The 23,185-nt window shown below is 40.3% G+C and overlaps 1 protein-coding gene across 4 annotated transcripts in view; it reads left to right on the forward strand.

Annotated features, from left to right (window-relative positions):
• The window catches only part of bicd1a (BICD cargo adaptor 1a), a 137,397-nt gene that overhangs the window by 88,913 nt on the left and 25,299 nt on the right, over positions 1–23,185 (forward strand). For all 4 annotated transcript variants that reach the window (XM_088646847.1, XM_088646843.1, XM_088646846.1 and 1 more), the window contains exons 3-5: positions 14,052–14,204; positions 15,627–16,067; positions 21,918–23,021. In XM_088646847.1, the coding sequence (XP_088502973.1) occupies positions 14,052–14,204; positions 15,627–16,067; positions 21,918–23,021 (1,698 nt within the window). The remainder of the gene's footprint in view (positions 1–14,051; positions 14,205–15,626; positions 16,068–21,917; positions 23,022–23,185) is intronic.

Consider the following 23,185-nt stretch of genomic DNA (forward strand, 5'->3'; position numbering starts at 1 on the left):
GTGAACTCTTTGGTAACATCCTTTGAATTTTAATCTGGACATGATGTGGCACAAGCCTCTACAACCCTGTGAAACTAGACAGCTGAAAAATTCAAGTATATTCTGTAGGTTATCTATTTTATCGGAGGAATGGCTGAATGGGCTAGATATTAATCTCTGAAGTGTCTACACATCCTGGAAAGCCTTTCAAATATAGAAAATATGAGACCTAATTTCCTCAAAGAAGTTATTGGAAATTGAGAAAATAAGTTAGGTGTCCTCAAAAGGTTATGGAAGACAATGATAAAATGTGTATTGCTAGAATGACAGTATTAGGCAGTAAGTGTTAATACAGTATTGGCATTGACATGCTGTTTTTTTTTCAATGCCAAGAGAAAAATTAGTTGATTATGAATGATGACAGGAAACCTGTACTATGTCACAGAGAATTCCTGTACTTTGTGACATGCCTGTAAAAGTCAAGGAAAATACCATTCTTCCATAATACCAGTCTTCGTTCTTTATACACTGTATCATGGCAAACCCTGATGTGTTATTAAGATCACACAGCTGAAGTGTAACAAGCACATTTCCAGATGTGCAGTGTACTAAGCATTTAAACACATTTACCACTTAAGATTACAGCAAATTCAAGTTATTTTAGGAAACATTAAGTGGTGCACTGATGTAGTTATTTAAGGATATGGCAAAGGTAAATGTATTAATGTATAATATTATATAATGTATGACCTAATCCACGCTTACTAAAGAGGCTATGGGATTTTAAAAACAAGGGGAGGGTGGGACAGATGTATTATGTTACAGGGTTCAGTGTGCTGAGCGAGCTTCAGAAGTGACGTCACCCCTTTCTGAACTCTAGACAGTCGCTATCTCTGGAGTCCACAGAGTGGCGCTCTGTGTGCTTGGAGCCCATGAATGACCGTGATCAAATTCCAGCATGGTCATGGAGAGCTACACTTATTACAGTGGTGCTGTGACTTGAATTTCTCAGGCTTATACCCGTCAGTCACTGAGGTTGCTGTGGAGGAGAGTAGAAGGAATTTAGAAGAGGAAAATGTAACAGGGTTCATGCACCTAGTCAGTTACAGAATAGATATCACCCCCTTCTGAAATCTAGGCAGTGTAAAACAGTGTGGTTGTAGAAGACACAGTCTGGTGGCACAGTGGATCTGTCTGCTGTCTATAGCAGCTGTCTCTGAGCCCACTAGTGACCGTTAGAGGCAAGTAGCGCCACACTAGTCACTGGTGATGAGAAGATTTCTCCTGTGGTGGAGGATCCAGTTTTTCGGAGTGATGGAGTTATCTCCTGTTTGGGGAGTGGTGCTGAATGTTTTTGGAATCCATGAGTCACCAGGATCGAATCCAAGCAGGTGCAGGGACAGCTGCTCATGTTACCATTTCCACACTTTGCAAACAATCTAAAATTAAACAATTCAACAACAAACTATTTCCATAATAGATGTCTCCAAAGCATCAATTTAATTTATCATGGTTAACCCATACAAATATAATTAAAAACAATTAATTTAACACATTTTCTGTATTTTTTAATAACCACATTTTCTGTATTTTTAATATCCAACTACAAAGTAAATTCAACATACTGTACACATCACCCCTTCTAACATTTTTTTTCTTAAAATGACCAGTGCAGCCTTTCACAGCAGTAATATTGTGTTTTAGTTCTTTGAAGGATGGATTTAAGTTTCAAGTTTAAGAACACATTCTTCATTTCTTTATTTTAGCCATATTTCAAATACCATTACAACTCAAACATTTTTAGCCAATGTGCTAAAACTGCGTATTTGAAAGCATTTAACACTTCATCCATAACTGGTTCAACAAAGCATGAACTTTGCTCACGAGAATTTTATTTATTAAATTTCCATGAGCCATGGCTAAAATATAATCTTTTCCACTACTTTCTCCATTTAAAACAAATGCTTTTTTTGGAGCAAGTTATCTGAATGTGAAAAATGCATCAATAGCCAGCAGCCATATCACCCTGCTTGCTGCTGGAAGAGGTATTAGTGGGGCCAGCAGGGGGCGTTCACTCTGCGGTCTATGTGGGTCTTAATGCCCCAGTTTAGTAACGGGGACACTATACTGTCAAAAGGCACCGTCCTTCGGATGAGACGTAAAACCAAGGTCCTGACTGTCTGTGGTTATTATAAATCCCAGGGTGTTTCTCAAAAAGAGTAGGGATGTAACCAATCATGGCCTCCTGATACTCCTCATATATAAATTGGTTTCATTACTCTGTTCTCCTCCCCTACGATAGTTGATGTGTGGTGAGTGTTCTGGAGCACTATGGCTGCTGTCACATCATCCAGGTGGGACTGCACATTGGTGGCGGTGGAGGGGAGTCCCCATTATCTGTAAAGTGCTTTGAGTGGAGTGTCCGGAAAAGTGCCATATACTGTAAGTGTAAGCAATAATTAATTATTATTATCAATAACACATTGCAAACATTTTAGACACAGGCTAGTGCATGTGTGGCCACAGCTGGAAGTAGTATATGCTGTACTTCTGTGATGTACTGTACACCTTGCACCATGTTACAGATAGTGTCTTATGGGATTGTATTCTACTTATGTACAGTAGAACCTGGAAAGGCATGTGTCTGTTCATTGGTCTCTGAGTCTCAGGTGTCACAAGTCTTCCCTGTTCATGCCTTAAATGTTCAATACTTAAGTCTGGGACCTGGGCATCTATGGCATAACTGTCACATTCTCGTGTCCACAAGAAAGACAAAAAAACCTGCTGAAAAAACCTGTTGAAAGCTTTTCACTTCAGAATGAGCCTGCATGAAGAGCCCCAAGTGAGTTCCCAGGAACTTGATCAGTGTAGCACCACGCAGTCAGTTTGCCATCAGTGACTACAACTGGATGCTGTAGTATCTACACAACTCCCGTGTGGGAGGATCAGAAGGCTTCTAGTTTTCTTTCCAGCTAAACCCTTTATTTCCTTAGGTGCACGTGTTGAATCCTTTCCTTCTTAAGAAGCTGAAGATTTAAAGAACTTATTAAGCATTCTGGACAGTAGCCCTTGAAGATCAGAGTTAGGCACTCCCGGACTACACACTCAAACATGGTCAGCTCCATTGATATTGACAAGGTGACATGACACCTACCATTGATGAAATGTTTTTGTAATGTCTTGTCAGCTTAGAAATGTATGGCTTTGAACACTCCCGACAGTGAGCAACAGTACGCTGTCTTAGTCTTGTCTGCAATGTCGCCACTAAATGGCACTAAAGTGTAATGTTATTGATTAATCAGGTCATAAAGGGTTCCTTTCTGAGTTTATCTTTCTTAAATTTCACCAACAGGATAAATAACCTCAGCACCTTTACTCAATCAAAACTCTTATTAATGAAGTGATTTAGTACTCAAGCAACAGTTCCAGTCATTCAAGTACTGTATATGCTCAGTCATGAACGAGTAATTGATTGAAATGATGACAAAATCATTTTATTAAAGTCCAATACACTACTACAGTACACTTTAATTTTCTGAAAATATTGAGTCATAAAAACAGTGACATGTTTCTAAAGATGTTCTGTGTCTATACGTCACTGGTTCCTCAAAAAGACTATTAATCTATTAATTTGGTCACTGTAGTGTCATATAGATAGGCACTTTATACTGTAATACCTTCTGAATTTGTGTTTCAATGCAAACAAAATTGTGTTCATCTAGTATGGTAACTTTGTCTGTCACCATTGACATCTTTAGGTGTACTAGTGGTAAGCAGATCACAAATTCGTTTTCTGTCCTTGTGTTCACTTTGCATGAGTTTGTCTTTGTGTTCCACTTTTACATCAATGCTTCAGTGAAGAGCCAATGACATCAATCTCGTCTCAGTCCACGGTCACATAGATGTTTGCTTTCCTTTTCATCGTAGGTGCAATTGTATCTTTTTCAAGGACCCACTGTTTAAACATAACTTTAATATTATTTGCCATATACGTCTAATACCCAATGTGTAACGAACAGTTCTTTCCGGACCCTATGCGGACGACACAATCCGAAGAAGTGGGGAAACACTAGGAAAACGTCATGCAGGAAAACGGGGCTGAAAACAGGGCGGTGTGTCCAAAGTGCACTGGTGCACGGGGGAGGTGTGGCCGAGGCAAACAATCCAAAAGAGTAATCCATAGAGGGTATCCAGAAACACAAGAGTAAGTCCATAGCCAGGAGATCCTTCCAAACAAAGAATTAAAACCATGAACCGGGTCGGAACCGGCGGACAGGGAACAGGAACGGGAACAGAGATTAAAACCTTAACGGGACCAGGCGCTACCAGGTCCCGGACTCGCATGGTGCGGAAACCAGATGCAGAGCCAGGATGAGCGTCAGTGCCTGGCTTTTAAGGTGGGCTGGGAAAACGGATCAGGTGCACAGAATAAGTCTAAAGTGAAAGGGCTGGAGCACCCTTAAGGAGGGGGGACTATAATCGTGATACAATGTACAAGTACACTGAAGAGAAAAGCTGATTGAGGAAGATATGTTGGATCTGTTTGCAAAATGCTATGGTAACTATTCATCAAACTCTTAGTCACAGCACTCTGTGTTGTATAAAGTAATTGTTTTGTTTCTGAAGGTCACACATACAATAGAAAATGAAAGTCTTTTTCTCAGGAGAAGTGAAAAGATAAAAGAAAAAAAATTGATACACATGGTTGTACAGGCACAACATGGTGGCGGTGCAGTCCTAGGGTCAGTGCTATCTGCGTGGAGTTTGTATGTTCTCCCTGGGTCAATTGCAACAAACTGAAAGCAGCGTACTAACTGGAGTTCAACCCGTGGATAGCACAAAGCTTCATGCTAAGTTAGTGCTCTACCTTTAAGACCAATTGCAATGAACTTGGCCGCTGAAATCCGTCCCCAGCTCCGTACTAAACCTGCAACAAACAGCAAAGTAACAGCTCCTGTAGAGGTTACTGAAGTAGGGGACTAATTAAACCACCTCTTCACATGGTTTAAGCAACTTGGTAGCGTTCCAAGCGGATTGCATTAGAACGCTCCTGAATATAGTGGAAATAATATCGTCCTAACGTAACGGATTTATGCATCCCTTGCTTGGAAAATTAGTGTAATTTCTAATAAAAGTGTAATTTATTATTAATGAACTTATAGTGAGTTTTCAGATATTCTAGGGAATGAAGAGAACTGATATTCAGGAAATACATATTTACAGTGCCTTGCGAAAGTATTCGGCCCCCTTGAACTTTTCAACCTTTTGCCACATTTCAGGCTTCAAACATAAAGATATAAATTTTTTATTTTATGTGAAGAATCACCAACAAGTGGGACACAATTGTGAAGTGGAACGAAATCTATTGGATTTTTGAAACTTTTTTAACTAATAAAAAAATGAAAAGTGGGGCGTGCAAAATTATTCTGCCCCTTTACTTTCAGTGCAGCAAACTCACTCCAGAAGTTCAGCGAGGATCTCTGAATGATCCAATGTTGTCCTAAATGACTGATGGTGATAAATAGAATCCACCTGTGTGTAATCAAGTCTCTGTATAAATGCACCTGCTCTGTGATAGTCTCAAGGTTCTGTTGAAAGCGCAGAGAGCATCATGAAGACCAAGGAACACACCAGGCAGGTCCGTAATACTGTTGTGGAGAAGTTTAAAGCCGGATTTGGATACAAAAAGATTTCCCAAGCTTCAAACATCCCAAGGAGCACTGTGCAAGCGATCATCTTGAAATGGAAGGAGTATCAGACCACTGCAAATCTACCAAGACCTGGCCGTCCCTCTAAACTTTCAGCTCAGACAAGGAGAAGACTGATCAGAGATGCAGCCAAGAGGCCCATGATCACTCTGGATGAACTGCAGAGAACTACAGCTGAGGTGGGAGAGTCTGTCCATAGGACAACAATCAGTCTTACACTGCACAAATCTGGCCTTTATGGAAGAGTGGCAAGAAGAAAGCCATTTCTCAAAGATATCCATAAAAAGTCTCGTCTAAAGTTTGCCACAAGCCACCTGGGAGACACCCCAAACATGTGGAAGAAGGTGCTCTGGTCAGATGAAACCAAAATCGAACTTTTTGGCCACAATGCAAAACGATATGTTTGGCGTAAAAGCAACACAACTCATCACCCTCAACACACCATCCCCACTGTCAAACATGGTGGTGGCAGCATCATGGTTTGGGCCTGCTTTTCTTCAGCAGGGACAGGGAAGATGGTTAAAATTGAGGGGAAGATGGATGCAGCCAAATACAGGACCATTCTGGATGAAAACCTGTTGGAGTCTGCAAAAGACCTGAAACTGGGACGGAGATTTATCTTCCAACAAGACAATGATCCCAAACATACAGCAAAATCTACAAAGGAATGGTTCACAAATAAACGTATCCAGGTGTTTGAATGGCCAAGTCAAAGTCCAGACCTGAATCCAATCGAGAATCTGTGGAAAGAGCTGAAAACTGCTGTTCACAAACGCTCTCCATCCAACCTCACTGAGCTCGAGCTGTTTTGTAAGGAAGAATGGGCAAGAATTTCAGTCTCTCGATGTGCAAAACTGATAGAGACATACCCCAAGCGACTTGCAGCTGTAATCGCAGCAAAAGGTGGCTCTACAAAGTATTAACGCAAGGGGGCCGAATAATTTTGCACGCCCCACTTTTCATTTTTTTTATTAGTTAAAAAAGTTTCAAAAATCCAATAGATTTCGTTCCACTTCACAATTGTGTCCCACTTGTTGGTGATTCTTCACATAAAATAAAAAATTTATATCTTTATGTTTGAAGCCTGAAATGTGGCAAAAGGTTGAAAAGTTCAAGGGGGCCGAATACTTTCGCAAGGCACTGTAAATAGGGTGTTAAGTCATAAATATTTTGGGTGTCAATTGAATAGATTTTTGGTATTTCTTATTGCGATGTGAGTCTACATTTGTGGTTCTCAGGGTAAGGCAGGTATATTGAGGAATTGGGAGTATGCAGAACAAGATATGTAGGCAAATGTAAGAAGGGTAAAAAAAACTGTAAGTGGCATTTTTTTTTTAAATGACGATGGCAGTCCTTCAGAACAGTGTCCTTTCCTGTCCTGTAGCTTCGTTCCCAATAATAATGGTGTTGAAAAAGCCGAAATGTGCCGAATGTCTTGGAGACAGAACAGGTGGCTCATCCCAGTCGATAGCAAAGTTGTATAGGACTGCACTTACCACAGTGATGGTGCTGGCTCCTGGTACACAGACCAAATGTGGCAAGCAAAATGCTGTTTTAAAATTCCAGAGGCTCACAAGATCATTGGAACAGCAATGAACTGAAATGACCTGAAAAACATCTGTTACAGAAGTCTCCTAAGCTCAGCTTTTTAGAGTTGCAAATTTAATTTGTTTTTTCCTTGTAAATGAATTCCATTCCCATGTGCCAACACCTTGTATTAATGCCAATTATGTTTTAGAAGTAAAATTGGTAAAGCTTATGGACATTAGCTTGTGCATTTGGTCATGATTTGCTAACTCCACAGTAAGGAATATGAGGTACTGTACCTGTACATGCCTTTGTCAGTCATTGTTCATTGCAGCAACACCAGCTCTGCTAGTGCACAAGACATACATTTATAGTATTGCAGACACAAATGTAGCCAATACATAAAACCAAATTAACAATGTGTTCACTTATTTGGCTGAAGGATCTCTGTATGAATCTATAGCATGAAATATACCCTTATCTGGTATATTTTATCAGAAATGCTGTTCTTGAATTGTCAGGAATTTTCAGTTATATGTAAACACAAGACAAGCAAATTTGGAAAGATTCTTATCTGTATTCTAAACTATATGAGTAAAATCTTGAGTGTCTCATTATATGCTTATATTGTCTTGAAAGTGTGAGAACCGACTGAGGTTATTCTTTATCAGCAGTAATTTATTCTCAGTCTTTATGTTGTTTCACCACTGGGTCACTCACAACACACCAAGGTACATATTGTACATATTGTATCTGTAGCAGGCAGGTCAGAGGAAAGATACTCTTCAGGGACTGATTTGTGGAGAAGCATATTTCAAAGACTCAGCACTTCTGAACATTGTGCAGCAGTAGCACTTGCCTGAATTGCAGTGCAGAACAAATATTTGTCACGTTTAAAAACAAATAAAATGACACTGCTGCAGAAATGGAATACTCTCTGAAAATAAGCTTGTTACTGTGGAAATTTTATAAACACGTTTGAACTCTTTCAATGAATATGAAAGCCCGACATAATTCTCGTGTTTTCCTTGACGCAAATTTTTTTTTTCATTTTTTTCATTTTAAAAAAATATTTATTTTATATCAAAATGCTCCAGCAGGTAAAAGTGATATTTGCATTGCTGTAGCAGCATAAAATGGTATTTTGGACAGTCAAGGAACATACTGTAATGGAAATAAGTATTTACTACAGCACTTGCCTGTAGGCTACTTAGCATTGTATTGCACCTGTTGATGAGCAGCTACTGTAAAGATTGTAATATAAAAGCAGTGCAATTTTGCTAAAGATTGTAGTAAAGAATGATACAAACTGTGAGGAAAAACACCAAAGCAAAGTGAATTAATAACTAACAGGAATCTTCTATAGTTCTTTAACTATACTTGTGATTGACCCCTCATGTGTTTCAACGTCACACCAGTTTTCAGTGCATTCCTCTGGCTGATTTAAAAAAAATATTTAATAAAAAGCATAAATCTCAAATGTCAAATGGTGAAAAACGTTTTTAAAGCCTATTGGAAATATCAGTAAATACGTTTGTTCAGCATTAATTATGGACTCTGTACATGTATAGAAAGTGGTTTCTTCTTAGAAGCATAATGTGAGCTTTGCAACTTCAGTATTTAGTACGTTTCCCTCAATACTAGAAAGGAAGATAGCTTTAGCATTTATAATTTAACTTCACTATGGATTCACTGGAGTGCCTGAGACAGCAGGACTGCCTTTCTGTTCTGGGGTGTGTGGGTAGTGCAGTCATATTTCTGGGAATTGTTGCTGCAGAGTATTGCCTGCTACTCAGATTCTTCAGACTTCACTGCAGTATTGTCAGCACTGCAGTTGTTTAGAGAGTTTCATCTCTTTACAAATGGAAATGTACTGATTGTCTATCGTATCTCATTGCAAAAGATAAATCTTTTACAAAAGCTAAATTGTTATTTCTCTTGAAATTTATTCCCTGATTTGTCAATTTACAAGACGTAAAAGCTACCCTTAAATTTGGGAGCCTTTTGACTGTTTATGTCTATTGTTTTATAGAATTAAACATAGAACACGCAAAAAAATGATTTAGACAGATTGAAGACTTGATCCTGACAGAGGAAAGAGGCCCTTTTAGATTCTATTGCCACTGGCTCTTACAGAATATATTTATATTTCAGTTAATTAATTTGATAAATTGGGATTTTTAAGTTACAAATGTTATAATAGTAAATTTATTTCAAAGGCATAAAATGTTATGAATGTTATGGCATTATCAGAGCCATAAACCTAACCATGTACTGTAATTGTTTTAAAAAAATGATTACAACATCATTAAAAACATTTTAATAGATTATTTACACACAGTTATAAAAGTTATAATAGGTAACTAAACTAAAGGGACACCAATAATTTAAAATATAAAATATAATAGCACTTAATCTATTTCCCTTTATTTATTTTTAGAGAACTGTAGTAGGAAATAAAGCAGATTAGTATTATTGAAACTTAAAAAAGTTGAATATTAAACACCCTCCTGATTTTTACAGTATTCATTAATTTTGTGTTTAAAAGGTTAGGCGACCTTTCACTAGTCAGAATATATATTGACTCTGCCAGACGACATGGATAACCTCCCCACATACAGTACATTTCAGGGAGATTAATTAATCAAAAAGACACCAAACAATGGGAATGCTTTGCACAAGGCCTGATTTTTTTTCTTGAATATTTTTCAATAGCTGCAGATAAGCATTCCTTTAAAAAATGGAATATGATTTGGAATGTGTTTTGTGCCACCAGCTTTCTATGAAGCCGACAAAGAAAAGGGAAATTCATGAAGAATAATGAATACATCAAGAGTTTGTGTAGCGTATGAGAGGTCACTAATGGTTAATGAAATGCACCTGGTATTCACAAAGCATTCCTAACATAACATCTGAAACTGTGTGCAAGATTGCAAAGATGGAAAGCAGGTGTAATGAGTTAAGTTGTGTTGAGATCAGCAAATTGTGAATTATCTCATCTCTGAGACTCTCCCTGTCAACAGAGTAAGGCGTAGCTAATAAAGGAGAGACATTTTCAGGCTTCTCTGTCTGCTTTAAACCTGTGAATACCACCATTGAGACATTTCTAAAATACCGTAAGAAAGGAGGCTTTGCATGTAATTTTGCAGCGAATAAGTGTTCATGCTTTCCTTTTAAGGCAGGTATTGTTCAGTAATAGAAATATATTTTTTTTACTTTACTCATTTTAAGAATTTTACGCTTGAAATTATTTCTGTTGCAGTGAAATGAGAAACAATTCTGAGTGTTCTGATTTTTTCATTTGATTCTTTTCCGGTATTTTTCATTTCTGCATTTTTTTTTGCCTTTTTATTTTTTATTACACATAATGGATTACCCGATCTCAATACAATTTAAGTAGATGAGGGCAGCAAAGAGACTAGCATTGCCTTTAAATTCAGCATTAAAGAAAGACAGAGTACCATCAATTCCTCCAAGGAGGATATATCCCAGTTGGGGTTCTCTCTGAGACTTTATAAGTTAGGCCCAGAACTGTCTCTAAAATGAATGGCCTTTTGTTTTCTGCAGCATTCTCATCAATTCACCTAAGAATTGTCCTTTAAGCTTCTAAATTCCCAGTAGACTCAAGACTTTCTCAGTACTTTGTTTATTTTGGAAATATAAATAAAATGAGTTGTTATCACAAAGTTAGAGTTCGTATTGAACAGAAGGATTTCAAAGTTAAATCTAACCAAGTCACTCAGCTATCTCCTACCTTACATGTACTGTAGTTTAATGATAATATGGCTTCTGCTGCATTTCTTTATTTTTGTCATTTCTAATCTCTAAGTGTTTGTTTGGAATTGAACTGGAGTTTTCAATTCCACTTTCCTGTGTTTAAGGGGAACAGGTTTAAATATATTCACACACTGCAATAATTAAATAAGCTCAGGTCCTTTTATACCTGATCTTCATATTAGTTTATAAATTACTGAATTTGTTTTCGTTTGCACAGCTTTCATTGTGTAATGCAATTTGGCGCATTTCTAAAAATGTGTCTATCACCTCTCCCATTTTGATGCTCTGGATATTGTTGAGTAATGTATTGGCTTTACTACTAGAAGAGTTACTGTATTTAGACAACTGTTATCTAATTATTCATTTCCTGTTATAGACAAAACAAGTTCCAAAAAGTGAACTTTACTTAGTCTATTTACCAGACTGATTGAGACCACCTCTTCTGGAAGTTATAGTTTGGTTATGTTCAATCTGTTTGGCAGTCGAAATTTGTGCTCTACAAACAAACCAAATTTCACTGAGCTAGTGTAAACAAAACTCCTAACGTTTACCTTGAAGGAACATTTGAGAAAAAAAGATCCGTGCTTCAGAAATCTCCATTCTCTTTTTCAATGTTTAATTTCAGTATCTAGTGCCATTACTTAACGAACAGATGAAAATTAATCTGAGAATTAAACGCTACTAGCAGTACTGTAAAGTCATTATTTTAATTAAAAAAAATTTATTAGAACAGACCTATGAGGTTATATAGTATACTTTGAGAATAATTAAAAGATTTCCCCTTAATAATCCCTTACACTTATATAGCGCTTTTCTGGACGCTCCACTCAAAGTGCTTTACAGGTAATGGGGAGTCCCCTCCACCACCACCAATGTGCAGCATCCACCTGGGTGATGCGATATCCAGTATTGGATATTGGCTATACCGATATTTTTGTTGGCTGGGTAGAAGAACGCTTCTTTGCTTCCTACACTGGCTATGTCCCTGACCTCTACAAACGATATATTGATGACTGCATCGGTGCTGCCACATGCTCCAACGATCAGCTTTAGTTCTTCCTGCACCATTTCACCAACTTCCACCTGTCCCTCAAATATACGGTTAACATATCTTCCACTACTCTTCCGTTTCTAGACATCAACTTCTCTATCAACTACCCCCGACTGTCCACTTCAGTTTATTACAAACCCACGGATTCACACAGCTACCTCCTGTACAGCTCATTTCACCCCAACCACACTAAAAACTCTCTTCCTTTTTCACAGTTCCTTAGGCTACGACGATTATGCAGCGACGACATCGACTTCGAGAACCAAGCCCTCGAAATGTACTCCTTTTTCATCAACAGAGGATACCCCAGCAGTGTCATTGACAGGGCCCTTGCCCGAGCCAAAAACACCCCCCGGACCATCAACCCGATCAGGAACTCCCGCCGTAACAACCGCATTCCTTTGGTGCTTCCTTACCACCCTAACACACTTCCAGGACCATTAACCACAACTTTTCCATCCTACAGGATGATCCCTCCATTGGGGCCCTCTTTTCTGATTGCCCTATCATCTCATATCGCCGACCACCTAATGTGCGTAGCCTCCTTGTTCACAGCTCCCTTGACCGCCCTCAACAACATCCACACCAGGCACTTTCCCTTGCAACAGAGCTCGCTGTATCACCTGCAAGTACACATCCACCACCACACTCATTCAAGGCCCCTCAGGACAATTCCGGATCACCCAGACAGCATCTTGTACCTCCAGCAACCTTATTTACTGTATCTCTTGCAGTAAATACTCAGCCATCTACATTGGAGAAACAGGAAGGAGACTCGGAGACCGCTTCAGAGAACACGTCAGGGCTGTGAAGATTAAAGATCTCTCCAAGCCCATTGTTTCTCATTTCTCCTCTGACGGCCACAACAACTCTAATCTCTCCGTCTGTGTTCTCAAAGATGGTTTTCCGAACTCATCAGAAAGACCACCGAAACTAAAATTATTCTGCAGCTAGGATCACACATTCTCCCTTCTCTTAACGACAGACTACTGTTCTTTTAAATTTTCTCCATTCATTGGAAGTTTCATTTCACACCTCTCTGCACCCATTCTGACTTCACACCTCTTGATTGGCCTCTCTTTCTGTCCCCTGCTCCCGCCTCTCACTCCTCCTCCTTCCCAACCTTTGTTCTCCAGCTACTTTACCTTTGCCTACTGCCCTGTCTCTCTCACACCTGAAGAAGGCTCCACGGCCGAAACATTGTGTTCTCTTTCTTTTTTTTTCAGCATGGAATAAACCTATTACTTGTTCCTTTGCAGCCTACGCATGCTGACGCAGCTACCCACATGATTTGTTTAGGTCGTACATACAGTATACACAGGTGGTGTACAGAACAGGACTAGAAGGAACAGTTTTGTCTGTTCCCATTTTCATTGTGTTTTAATTGGAGAGGCCTGAGGAGATATGTCGTCAGCTACTCATTTACTCAAGGTGTCAAAATGAACAGTTTCCTCAAATTGCTAGATTTTTTTTTATTTGTATGAGCTTAACAAGGAGAAGTTACATAGTTATATTGTCACTGTCAGGTGCCTCAGCCAGTCGCGGCTGGCATCACCCAAATCTGTGAAGTTGCCGGGGCATCTGAAGCAAGGGCAGGAGTATAGGATGTGGTCGGCCGTCTGCCCCTTGCCATAGCCGCATTCGCAAGTTGGGTCATCAGTGAGACCCCGCTTATGTAGGGTGGCCCGGAAACGGCCATGTCCGGTTCTTAGTCGGTTCAGCTTGACCCAGGCTTGTCTGGGTAGGTCATTTCTAGCGGGTTTGTTAGATACTTTGTCGATAAACTGTTTCAGTCTGTGGTTGTTATTATTCCACGCATCTTGCCACTTTTTGTTAGTCCAATTGGTGCCATTGTTGTTGTTTGCTTCTTTCATAAGGCACCTCAAAATAGCTAGCTAAAGATGGTTCAAAGAGACCTCTAGAATGTGTAGGTGACAATGTTACCCACGAAGACTGAACTTAAGGCTCTCTGACATAAAGGCTCACCCGCGGCTTGGTTTGTTTTGCAGAATAATGAAATGCTGGAACTGCAGCGGACACGGATGAAAGAGGAAATCCGGGAGTACAAGTTCCGGGAAGCACGCCTCCTGCAGGATTACACAGAGCTGGAGGAGGAGAACATCATGCTCCAGAAACTGGTCTCTACCCTAAAACAGAACCAGGTCAGTCCTCCCTGCCCAGCCTTTGCTCCACACTCACACAGAACCCCCAGAACTCTCTCCTCCCTTCCCACATTAGCCCCTTTTTCTGGCAGTGTGGAAAACAGCTGATAATAATAATAATAAATAATAATGTTGCTTTATTAGCCCTATACAACTTCTTGAATTAGGAATTTGTCTTTTCGCATACCCAAGCTTGCTCTCCATGAGACACAGACAGGCAGAGAAGCTTGGGGTCAGAGCACAGAGTCAGCCATTGTACAGTGCCCCTGGAGCAGTTGGGGTTAAGGGCCTTGCTCAGGGGCCTGACAGAGTAGGATTCCTCTGCCGGCCGCGGGATTTGAACCTGTAACCTTCCGGTCACAGGCACAGATCCTTAGCCATAGAGCCACCGCTCCGCCCAGTTGATTATAACTGAGGTTGTTAAATTACTCTAATAGTGCTTTAATGTAAAGAAGGCGGCCTACAGATACAATAGAGAGGGTTCATGTTGTTGTTTTACATATAGGTTGTCAATGAATTAAGGAAACTACTGTAAATTCCTTCTACAGTGAATTGCACAGATTTAAATATTTTTCCAAGGCACCAAAAGCCAATAAGCAAGTTTTGTGGCAGTTAGACAGAAGGTGCTGCAGAGTGCCATTGCGTCACACCTCCTTATTGTCTGCAAGGCTTGAAGTGAACACATAATTTATTTTAATATACTGTATATGTGTGTAATCCTTGAATGTTACTGCAGAGTTGAGTGCTATTCATAAGAGGCAACATGTTAGTGTGACTCTTTCTGTGAAAATAGACTTCCACTATGAAACACATCATTCATTTACAACCTAAGAAGAATATCATACTTGTCTTATCTTACTTGTGTAACCTGGACTAATGGCGACCCTCTGCACCTACTATACAGGCCATTCAAGCAGGTCATCTCTCCTGCTGTAGCAGTGATGAACAACTGCGTTCTGGAGCCCCATGGGCTGGGGTCCAGATTGAGCCAAGAGTTCTTACCAGCTGCTCCATTACAGTGCAAATACTTCATGTTCACCAATTTTCATTCCTCTATTCTCTTTAACTAAGCCACACTGCATTCCAGTCACTGATGTGTTACAAATATGGTGCACGCGAAAAAATATTGTGCCAAATGTTATATAAAACTGTCAAATGTTTCAATAAATATTATGTTATTATTCTTTTAAAAATAATAATTGTTTTCAATAATAATTATGAACATAAAATAGATATTCATTAATGTTTTGGGCTTAACAAATTTCTATTTTATGTCATTTAGTTATGTTGTCATTAGTTGTGTAGTGAAAAGTGGGAAGTTTTAGATTTATGAGGAATGACTCACTTGCATGTACTAAAGCTCTGCCTCTTAGTAAGTCAAAACAGGACTGTTTTTCTATCTCTTTCTCTCTTTGCCCTCAGGTGGAGTACGAAGGCCTCAAGCATGAGATCAAGTGCCTGGAGGAGGAGACGGTCCTGCTGAACAGCCAGCTGGAAGATGCCATCCGCCTGAAGGAGATCGCGGAGAGCCAGCTGGAAGAGGCCCTGGACACGCTGAAGAACGAGCGCGAGCAGAAGAACAGCCTGCGCAAGGAGCTCTCCCAGTACATCAGCATGAGCGACAGCATGTACAACAGCCACCTCAGCATCTCCGTGGACGGGCTCAAGTTCAACGAGGAGGCGAACGGGGCGCCCAACAACGACGAGAAGTGCAACGGCCACGTCCACGGCTCCCTGATGAAGCTCAACGGGGACTACCGCCCGGCCACCGCCAGGAAGGGGGAGGCCCTGAACCCAGTGTCGGACCTCTTCAGCGAGCTCAACCTCTCCGAGATGCAGAAGCTGAAGCAGCAGCTCTTGCAGGTGAGTCCGCAGGGGAACTGTCCAGCTCATTTAAGAAGCACACATGCGGAGCTGCCATGGAGAAACAAGTCGATACACTGGACAATATTGGTATTAAGAAGGGCAGGAAATGAATAACTATGGCCAGAAATGTTTTTACGGTATGGGGCTTGCATTTCTTTCTTTTTGTTCTCTTTTTTCTTTTAGGACTTTTAGAATTTTAGAAACCCCAATAATGTTTGTTAATCCCAACAGATTTGGAATAGCCAGCTGGATGTTTTTCATATTTGGAATTTGCAGGTAGGGGGAGAATGACTTAGTGTAGGCACGTTCCCCCCAACTCACCCAGCTTCAAGCCACTTGTCTTTTAGCACGTCGCAGGCAATACAAGCCCGTACCAGAAGTTCAGCGCTGATTGCCAGTCCTTTGCAGACAGCACCACGTCTGAGAGGCCGCAGGAGTTACAGTGTACCCACTCTCTCCTTGGCAGCACTCAGCCAATCATGTGCCACGGCTGGGGGAATCCCTGTCACATTCAACCAGTGACATTACCCAGGCTCGAACCCATGATCAAACAGATTAGCCAGTGCTTGAGTGAGGGCTTTTACCAGTGAAGCCAATCGTGAGGCTCCCTCAGTCGTGCTTATCCAGAACTCCACCTTTGCACTTCAGGAAAGAGCTGCAATATGAGACATATATGAAATTATTTCACAAGATGAAGGCTGGTAGTGTTTGATCAAAGTGGAACTGGAAATATTTACTGGCCACCCAGGTGGCTGACAGAAACATTTACTTGAAATTAAGCCTGCCTTTTGATTCTGTCCACACAACATTGTGTCACATTGTCACTCGACGATGCTGTATTGGTGAATTACAGTAATGCTGTCAGTCACTAATGTTTGCCTAGAGAGGTAAACTAAAAGTTTCCAGTAAACTTAACACCCATGCCTAAATCACATTAGGAAACTAATACATTGATACTCTTTATCCAGTACATAGTAACGAGGGATGACAGAGCCTAACCCTGAATGCAACGGGCTTAAGGCAGGATACACCCTTGACAGTAATCACAGACACAAACACTCACTCACACTCACATCAGGGCCACATTTATAAACTCATATAAACTCTACCCCAGGAACTGAACACAGGGCTCAAGAGCTGCAAGATGGCAATGCTAATCACTGTGCCCTGTGCTTTCTTAATGGTTTACCATATGTAAAATGCTTGATTTTAGGAACAATAAAAATAAATAAGGGACAAAGAAAGCTAAGATAAAAAATGAGAAATTTATGCCCCAGTGCTGATTTAAGAGAACAAATATCTCTCTGGTACACAACAATACAATGACTCTATAGAGAATCAAGATGTTTATTATGGAGAAAAATTGCACAGTTGAGAAACATCTGATATACCCTATACATTTACAGTTTGCTATTGATCTGCTGTCAGAAGTTCATTTCAGTGGGCTTTGAGACTCTTCCCTACATTTCAGTCAGAGCCCAATGGCTGAGAGGAGTGCTTTCTTGATGTCAGTGATCTCTGCTGTTGTTAGGAAGATTTATTTCTTTCCATTCTAGATAATACACCATTGTGTAGAACCTATAAAAAGAAGATAAGCAACAGCAGGTCATCTGCTGTTAAAAAGAGGCTCTGTTTTGAAATATACTGACAGAGTGCTGACATAAACTGTACTCAAGGTTTTTCTTCATAGTTACTGATCGAGGCTGCAATACTTCCACGGCTCTGTAAATGTTAGTAGACATCTAATCAAGAAAATCACTACCTTTTTCTGCCATGGAGCCAGAGACAAGCATCATTAATATACATCTTTGCATACAATGGTGTTTTGGAGCACATTAAAACACTCTCTGACTGAATCCGATTTTAATTTTTCTGGTCTCAAAGGCTGTGAATCTGATGGAAACTTTCTTCCTTCCTCAGGTGTAATTAATGGTACAGTATTCAAAAAGTTAAAATAATAAAGTGACTGCAAATGTACTGGTTGCGTATGTCTAATGCCGCAACTGCAGCCATTGGCACTTCTTAAGTAAATTTAAGTAGAACAAATCCTTGCACTGTACCAAATAAAACTAGTGTTTTATTTAAGTGAAATAGTTTTTTTTTACTTGGGAATATCAGTGAGGACTGAAAGCAATTTTATCAACTCCTGTGGAGTTGATGTATCTTACTTAAGTTTATATTTATACTGTATTAATAACAGTTCTTAATTTATTTGAATCAGTCTCATTAAGCTTAAGGCATATTACAAAAATAATGAAGAATCGTTTAATAATTCTTGTTATAATATAAAAAACAGTAGTAAAACAGACCATCAATTCCACTTTACCTTTTTTTATTGTGTAATTGAGGCTTTTTCTTTAATTGACCAAGTGAGTTTCATAAAAAGGAACCTACCGTTGTTAATTATCTTGTTCCATTGTCTTGTTGTTTTTTAGATTTATTTTAGTCAGGAAGAGCTCATAATGTTAGTAAAGTAGACAATGTTAGTAAAGTAGACAATTATCAATCTTTTTAAAGCCAACTCATCAGTCTCCCCACCACATTTCAGCACTATCCACATCTTAGATTACAGCTGTTTAATAGCCCAGGGGTGTTAAATTATTAAGGGTGCAATTATGCTGGTCATTTTGTATTGCATCATCTCAGCCTTGCTGTCAGTGCTGGGAACTGGGCTAACAACCTCTCTCAGAACTCTGCCACGACTCTTTAAATTATTTATCATGAAAGGCCAGGTCTTAACACTACTGCCTTTAAAATGCTTTTAAGGGAAAGGCATGTTTTAAATAAATTATTTTTTATCAAATAATTATTTTATTTTTTATATTAATAATAATTCCTTACACTTATATAGTGGTTTTCTGGACACTCCACTCAAAGTGCTTTACAGGTAATGGGGACTCCCTTCCACCGCCGATGTGTAGCCCCACCAGGATGATGCATGGCAGCCACAGTGCGCAAGTACACTCACCACACATTAGCTATCAGTGGGGAGGAGAACAGAGAGGTGAAGCCAATTCATAGATGGGGATTATTAGGAGGCTATGATTGGTAAGGACCAATGGGAAACTTGGCCAGGACACCAGGGTTACACCCCTACTCTTTTCGAGAAACACCCTGGGATTTTTAATGACACAGAGAGTCAGGACCTTGGTTTAACATCTCATCTGAAGGACGGCACCTTTTTTTACAGTATAGTCTCTCCATCACTAGACTGGGGGATTAGGACCCACACAGACCTCAGGTTGAGCGCCCCTTGCTGGCCCCACTAACACCCCTTCCAGCAGCAACAAGTTTTTCGCAGGAGGTCTCCCATCCAGGTATTGACCAGGCTCACACCTGCTGAGCTTCAGTGGGTTGCCAGTTGTGAGTTGCAGGGTAATGTGGCTGCTAGAATAAAGAGTTGAACAGCGTGCAGTATGCCTGTTCTCCCCACGTGCGTGTGGGTTTCCTCCCCTAGTCCAAAGACATAGTGGTAGCTTAATTGGCTTCTGAGAAAATTGGTCCTGGTGTGAATATAAATATATTTGTGTCTGTGTGTGCTCTGCAATGGACTGGCATCTTGTCCAGGATGAATCCATTTCTTGCTGGATTTGGTTCCCCGCGATATCGTATTGGACAAAGCGGTTAGAAAGTGGATGGGTGGACAGATTTCAAATAAATTGAAAACAAAAGAGAACAGTTAAGGTTTAGCAGATTAGAGGAGTAGGACAGGGGTCTGTACTAGAACTGCTGCTCTTACAAATTTATTTAGTAAACTAATTCAGTTTACTGCAATTAGTTAAAACAAAACAGAGCAATTGAAATTCAAAAGATACTTGGCAAACGACAAAATAAAAGATATTTGCTGCTCTGGAATCAGTTCCATGAAGAACAACCAGGTGCAATCCAGGGCTTACAGACTGTCCTTCACTGAGCAACTGATGTAAACCTTTTTAAACTTTAGAGGGAAATGATACAAGTATTCAAAAACCTCTTAAACACTTACAAAGTCATCTCAGTGCACTTCTTTAAAATAAAAAATGAATTACAAACCAAAGGACACAAATGGAATTTGCGTGAAAGAGCATTGAGGATTGTGAATTGAGAACAGGGAGCACTTCCTTACTCAAAAAGTTGTGGGAGTGTGGAACAAGCTTCTCAGCTGTGCTGTTGAATCCAATAGCCAAACGTCCTTTAAGAAACATCTGGATGTGATTCTTTGATCAATTAGCTATTAACTACCAAATGTGCTAGATGGGCTGAATGGCATCCTCTCATTTTTAATCATTTGTAAAACATTCTTATATTTTTAATAAGCAAACTCAATACGTGATCCAGACAAGATTGTCTAGTGCAGTGGATACAGCATATTGTAACGTAAATGTGCAACCATATTTAGGCTGTGTGAACCAGAGATCATTCAGCAGTACTGTACTGTATGTACAGTATCTCCCCACTGCAAGCTCCAAAACCAAAATCACCTAGATTTGATTTGAACCAGCAGCTTCCAGGCTCTAGTGTCATATCGTGTACCTCATGCACATCAAGGCTTTTACCAAATGAGGTTATTTGTTTTTGATTATGAAACACATTGGGGACAAAGCCTAGAGGTGAATCAGTTAATGCTGTCAATGTGCATACTGCTCATTTATACAGCGTTGTTTGCACAAACAGCTTGTACACTGCAAGAGTGTTGTTTTTACATTTCCTTCTATTAGGAAATACAAACAGGAACTGAAGCTATTATATTTTTGTCAGACATGCAAAGTCTTATCTACGATAGGAAATTCACTTTTTTATAAAAATTCCTGTATTACTATAATAGCACAATATCCTACTTATCAGCCTTATTTTATAATCGTTTTTTTTCTTGGGTCTCTTCCAGTGGTTAATCAATATGGTTTAAGTGCCAAAGATGTGACTTACTGGATGACTGATTTCTTCAATGCAATGACTGAACAAAATCAAAAAGCAATGATCCACAGTTAATTTAAATGAGAGGAATCTCTGCAGCATGTGAGTGTTTGGAGCAGGACATCCAAGGCGAACCAAAACTGCTAGTGTCTACTTTAGCATTCAGTTGACTTGCATCCTTTGTGAAGAGCACGAGTAAGACAAATGTTTTTTGGGAAATATAAAAATTGTCTGTAATTTTGATGCCCTGAAGTCAGAAGCAGTGACCCATGTTTGGCCACCATCAGCATAAGTAACCATTACATGTTTGTAGCCTTAAAAAAATGAATAAGTAGATACATCTTCATGTCCAGTAAAGCTTATAATAGGTGAGTAGGAAAGAACAAAAACTACCACATGCTGTGCTGTGAAATTATCGCTCCATTTGTTCAAATTCAAAACCAAGCAATATTCTCAATTGACTGGAAAAGTGGAACCTGGAAATGAATTTATGAATTTTGAAAAAAAGGAGGAAACACATACAGTATCACTACATACTATTGCGTTTTGTCCTTCAAGGCCTAGGTGAAAATTTAAAGGTTTATGTTTAATCCCCAAAAACATAGTTTTTTCCTCATAAACCCTCTGTAAAAATACAATATGGAAAGTCATATGAGTTGAAGATAAGAGGTCAGGAAGTGTATTCAAGCACACAAGTTATTGGCCCTATCAAATTGTGAACGTGACTCAGCAGGCTTGACCTATAGCAATTAAAAAGACAAGGAGTGAAACATTTCAGATTTCTACCTACAGTATAAGTGTAAAGTATTCAAAAAATGTTCAAACAACTTTAACAATCATACTCATATGTTACTTTTCCCTCCAGAATATATTGACATTGGACAATCATTCACTAGAGTTTCAGCTAACCTGGGCTCTCCACACATAGTAATGGACAATGCTTTGTGATTACAGGTGGAACGAGAGAAAGCTATTCTCCTGTCCAGCCTTCAGGACTCCCAGACGCAGCTGGAGCACACCAAGGGAGCACTGACAGAGCAGCACGAGCGAGTACACCGGCTCACGGAACATGTCAATGCCATGAAGGGCCTGCAGAACAACAAAGAGCTGGGCATGGAGGTAGAGACAGAGAAGTCAGCCCAGAACTCGGCCCAGGACAGCCACGACTACGAGGTAGACATCAACGGGCTTGAGATCCTGGAGTGCAAGTACAAGGTGGCTGTCACAGAGGTGATCGACCTCAAGGCTGAGCTGAAGGCCCTGAAGGAGAAGTACAACCAGTGCTTGGAGGGCTACACCGAGGAGAAGTCCAAGTGCGAGAGCAAAGTGCAGGTGCTGGACGAGCAGGTGACCCGGCTGGAGAAATCCAACAAGGAGAGCAGAGAACGGATCACCTGTCTGGAGAGCGAGCTGCAGACGGTGACAGTGATGGCCAATGAGAACCACAACACTCTCAATGCTGCCCAGGACGAGCTGGTGACCTTCAGTGAGGAGCTGGCCCAGCTCTACCACCACGTCTGCCTCTGCAACAACGAGACACCCAACAGGGTGATGCTGGACTACTACCGGCAAAGTCGGGTGACGCGCAGTGGCAGCCTAAAGGGGCCAGACGACCCCAGGGGGCTTCTGTCTCCTCGGCTCGCCCGCCGAGCAGTAGTAGCATCTGCAGAAGCCAGAAGCCCCATAGATCCAGCTCCCAGAGACCCTGCCGAGGCTAGCAAGGAGCAAAATAAAAGCCCTAACCGAACCCCAGTAGTGTCACCCATGATAAATGCCCCGCCCTCCTCTCCAGTTACAGAGTCCAATGACCTCCGCAAGGAGCCCATGAACATTTACAACCTCAACGCTATTATCAGGGACCAGATCAAGCACCTACAGAAAGCTGTTGACCGCTCCCTACAGCTGTCCCGACAGCGGGCTGCTGCCAGAGAGCTGGCCCCCATTATTGACAAGGACAAAGAGGGGCTGATGGAGGAGATTCTCAAACTGAAGTCCCTGCTCAGCACCAAGCGGGAGCAGATAGCCACTCTGCGACTGGTCCTAAAAGCCAACAAACAAGTAAGGGCCTTAAAAAAATCAATTAATAAAACGACTGCGGTGCAAACGCAACCTTTCTTACATTTCAATCGTGACACATTCTGGTCAGAAGTAAATATCATTATGGCAGTCCTGTCTTGAAATGTGATTTTCCATTTTCCATTTAAGAACCAAATCTGAACAAC

The sequence above is a fragment of the Lepisosteus platostomus genome, chromosome 9 (assembly GCF_059453375.1).
Source record: "Lepisosteus platostomus isolate fLepPlt1 chromosome 9, fLepPlt1.hap1, whole genome shotgun sequence".
NCBI lineage: Eukaryota > Metazoa > Chordata > Actinopteri > Semionotiformes > Lepisosteidae > Lepisosteus > Lepisosteus platostomus.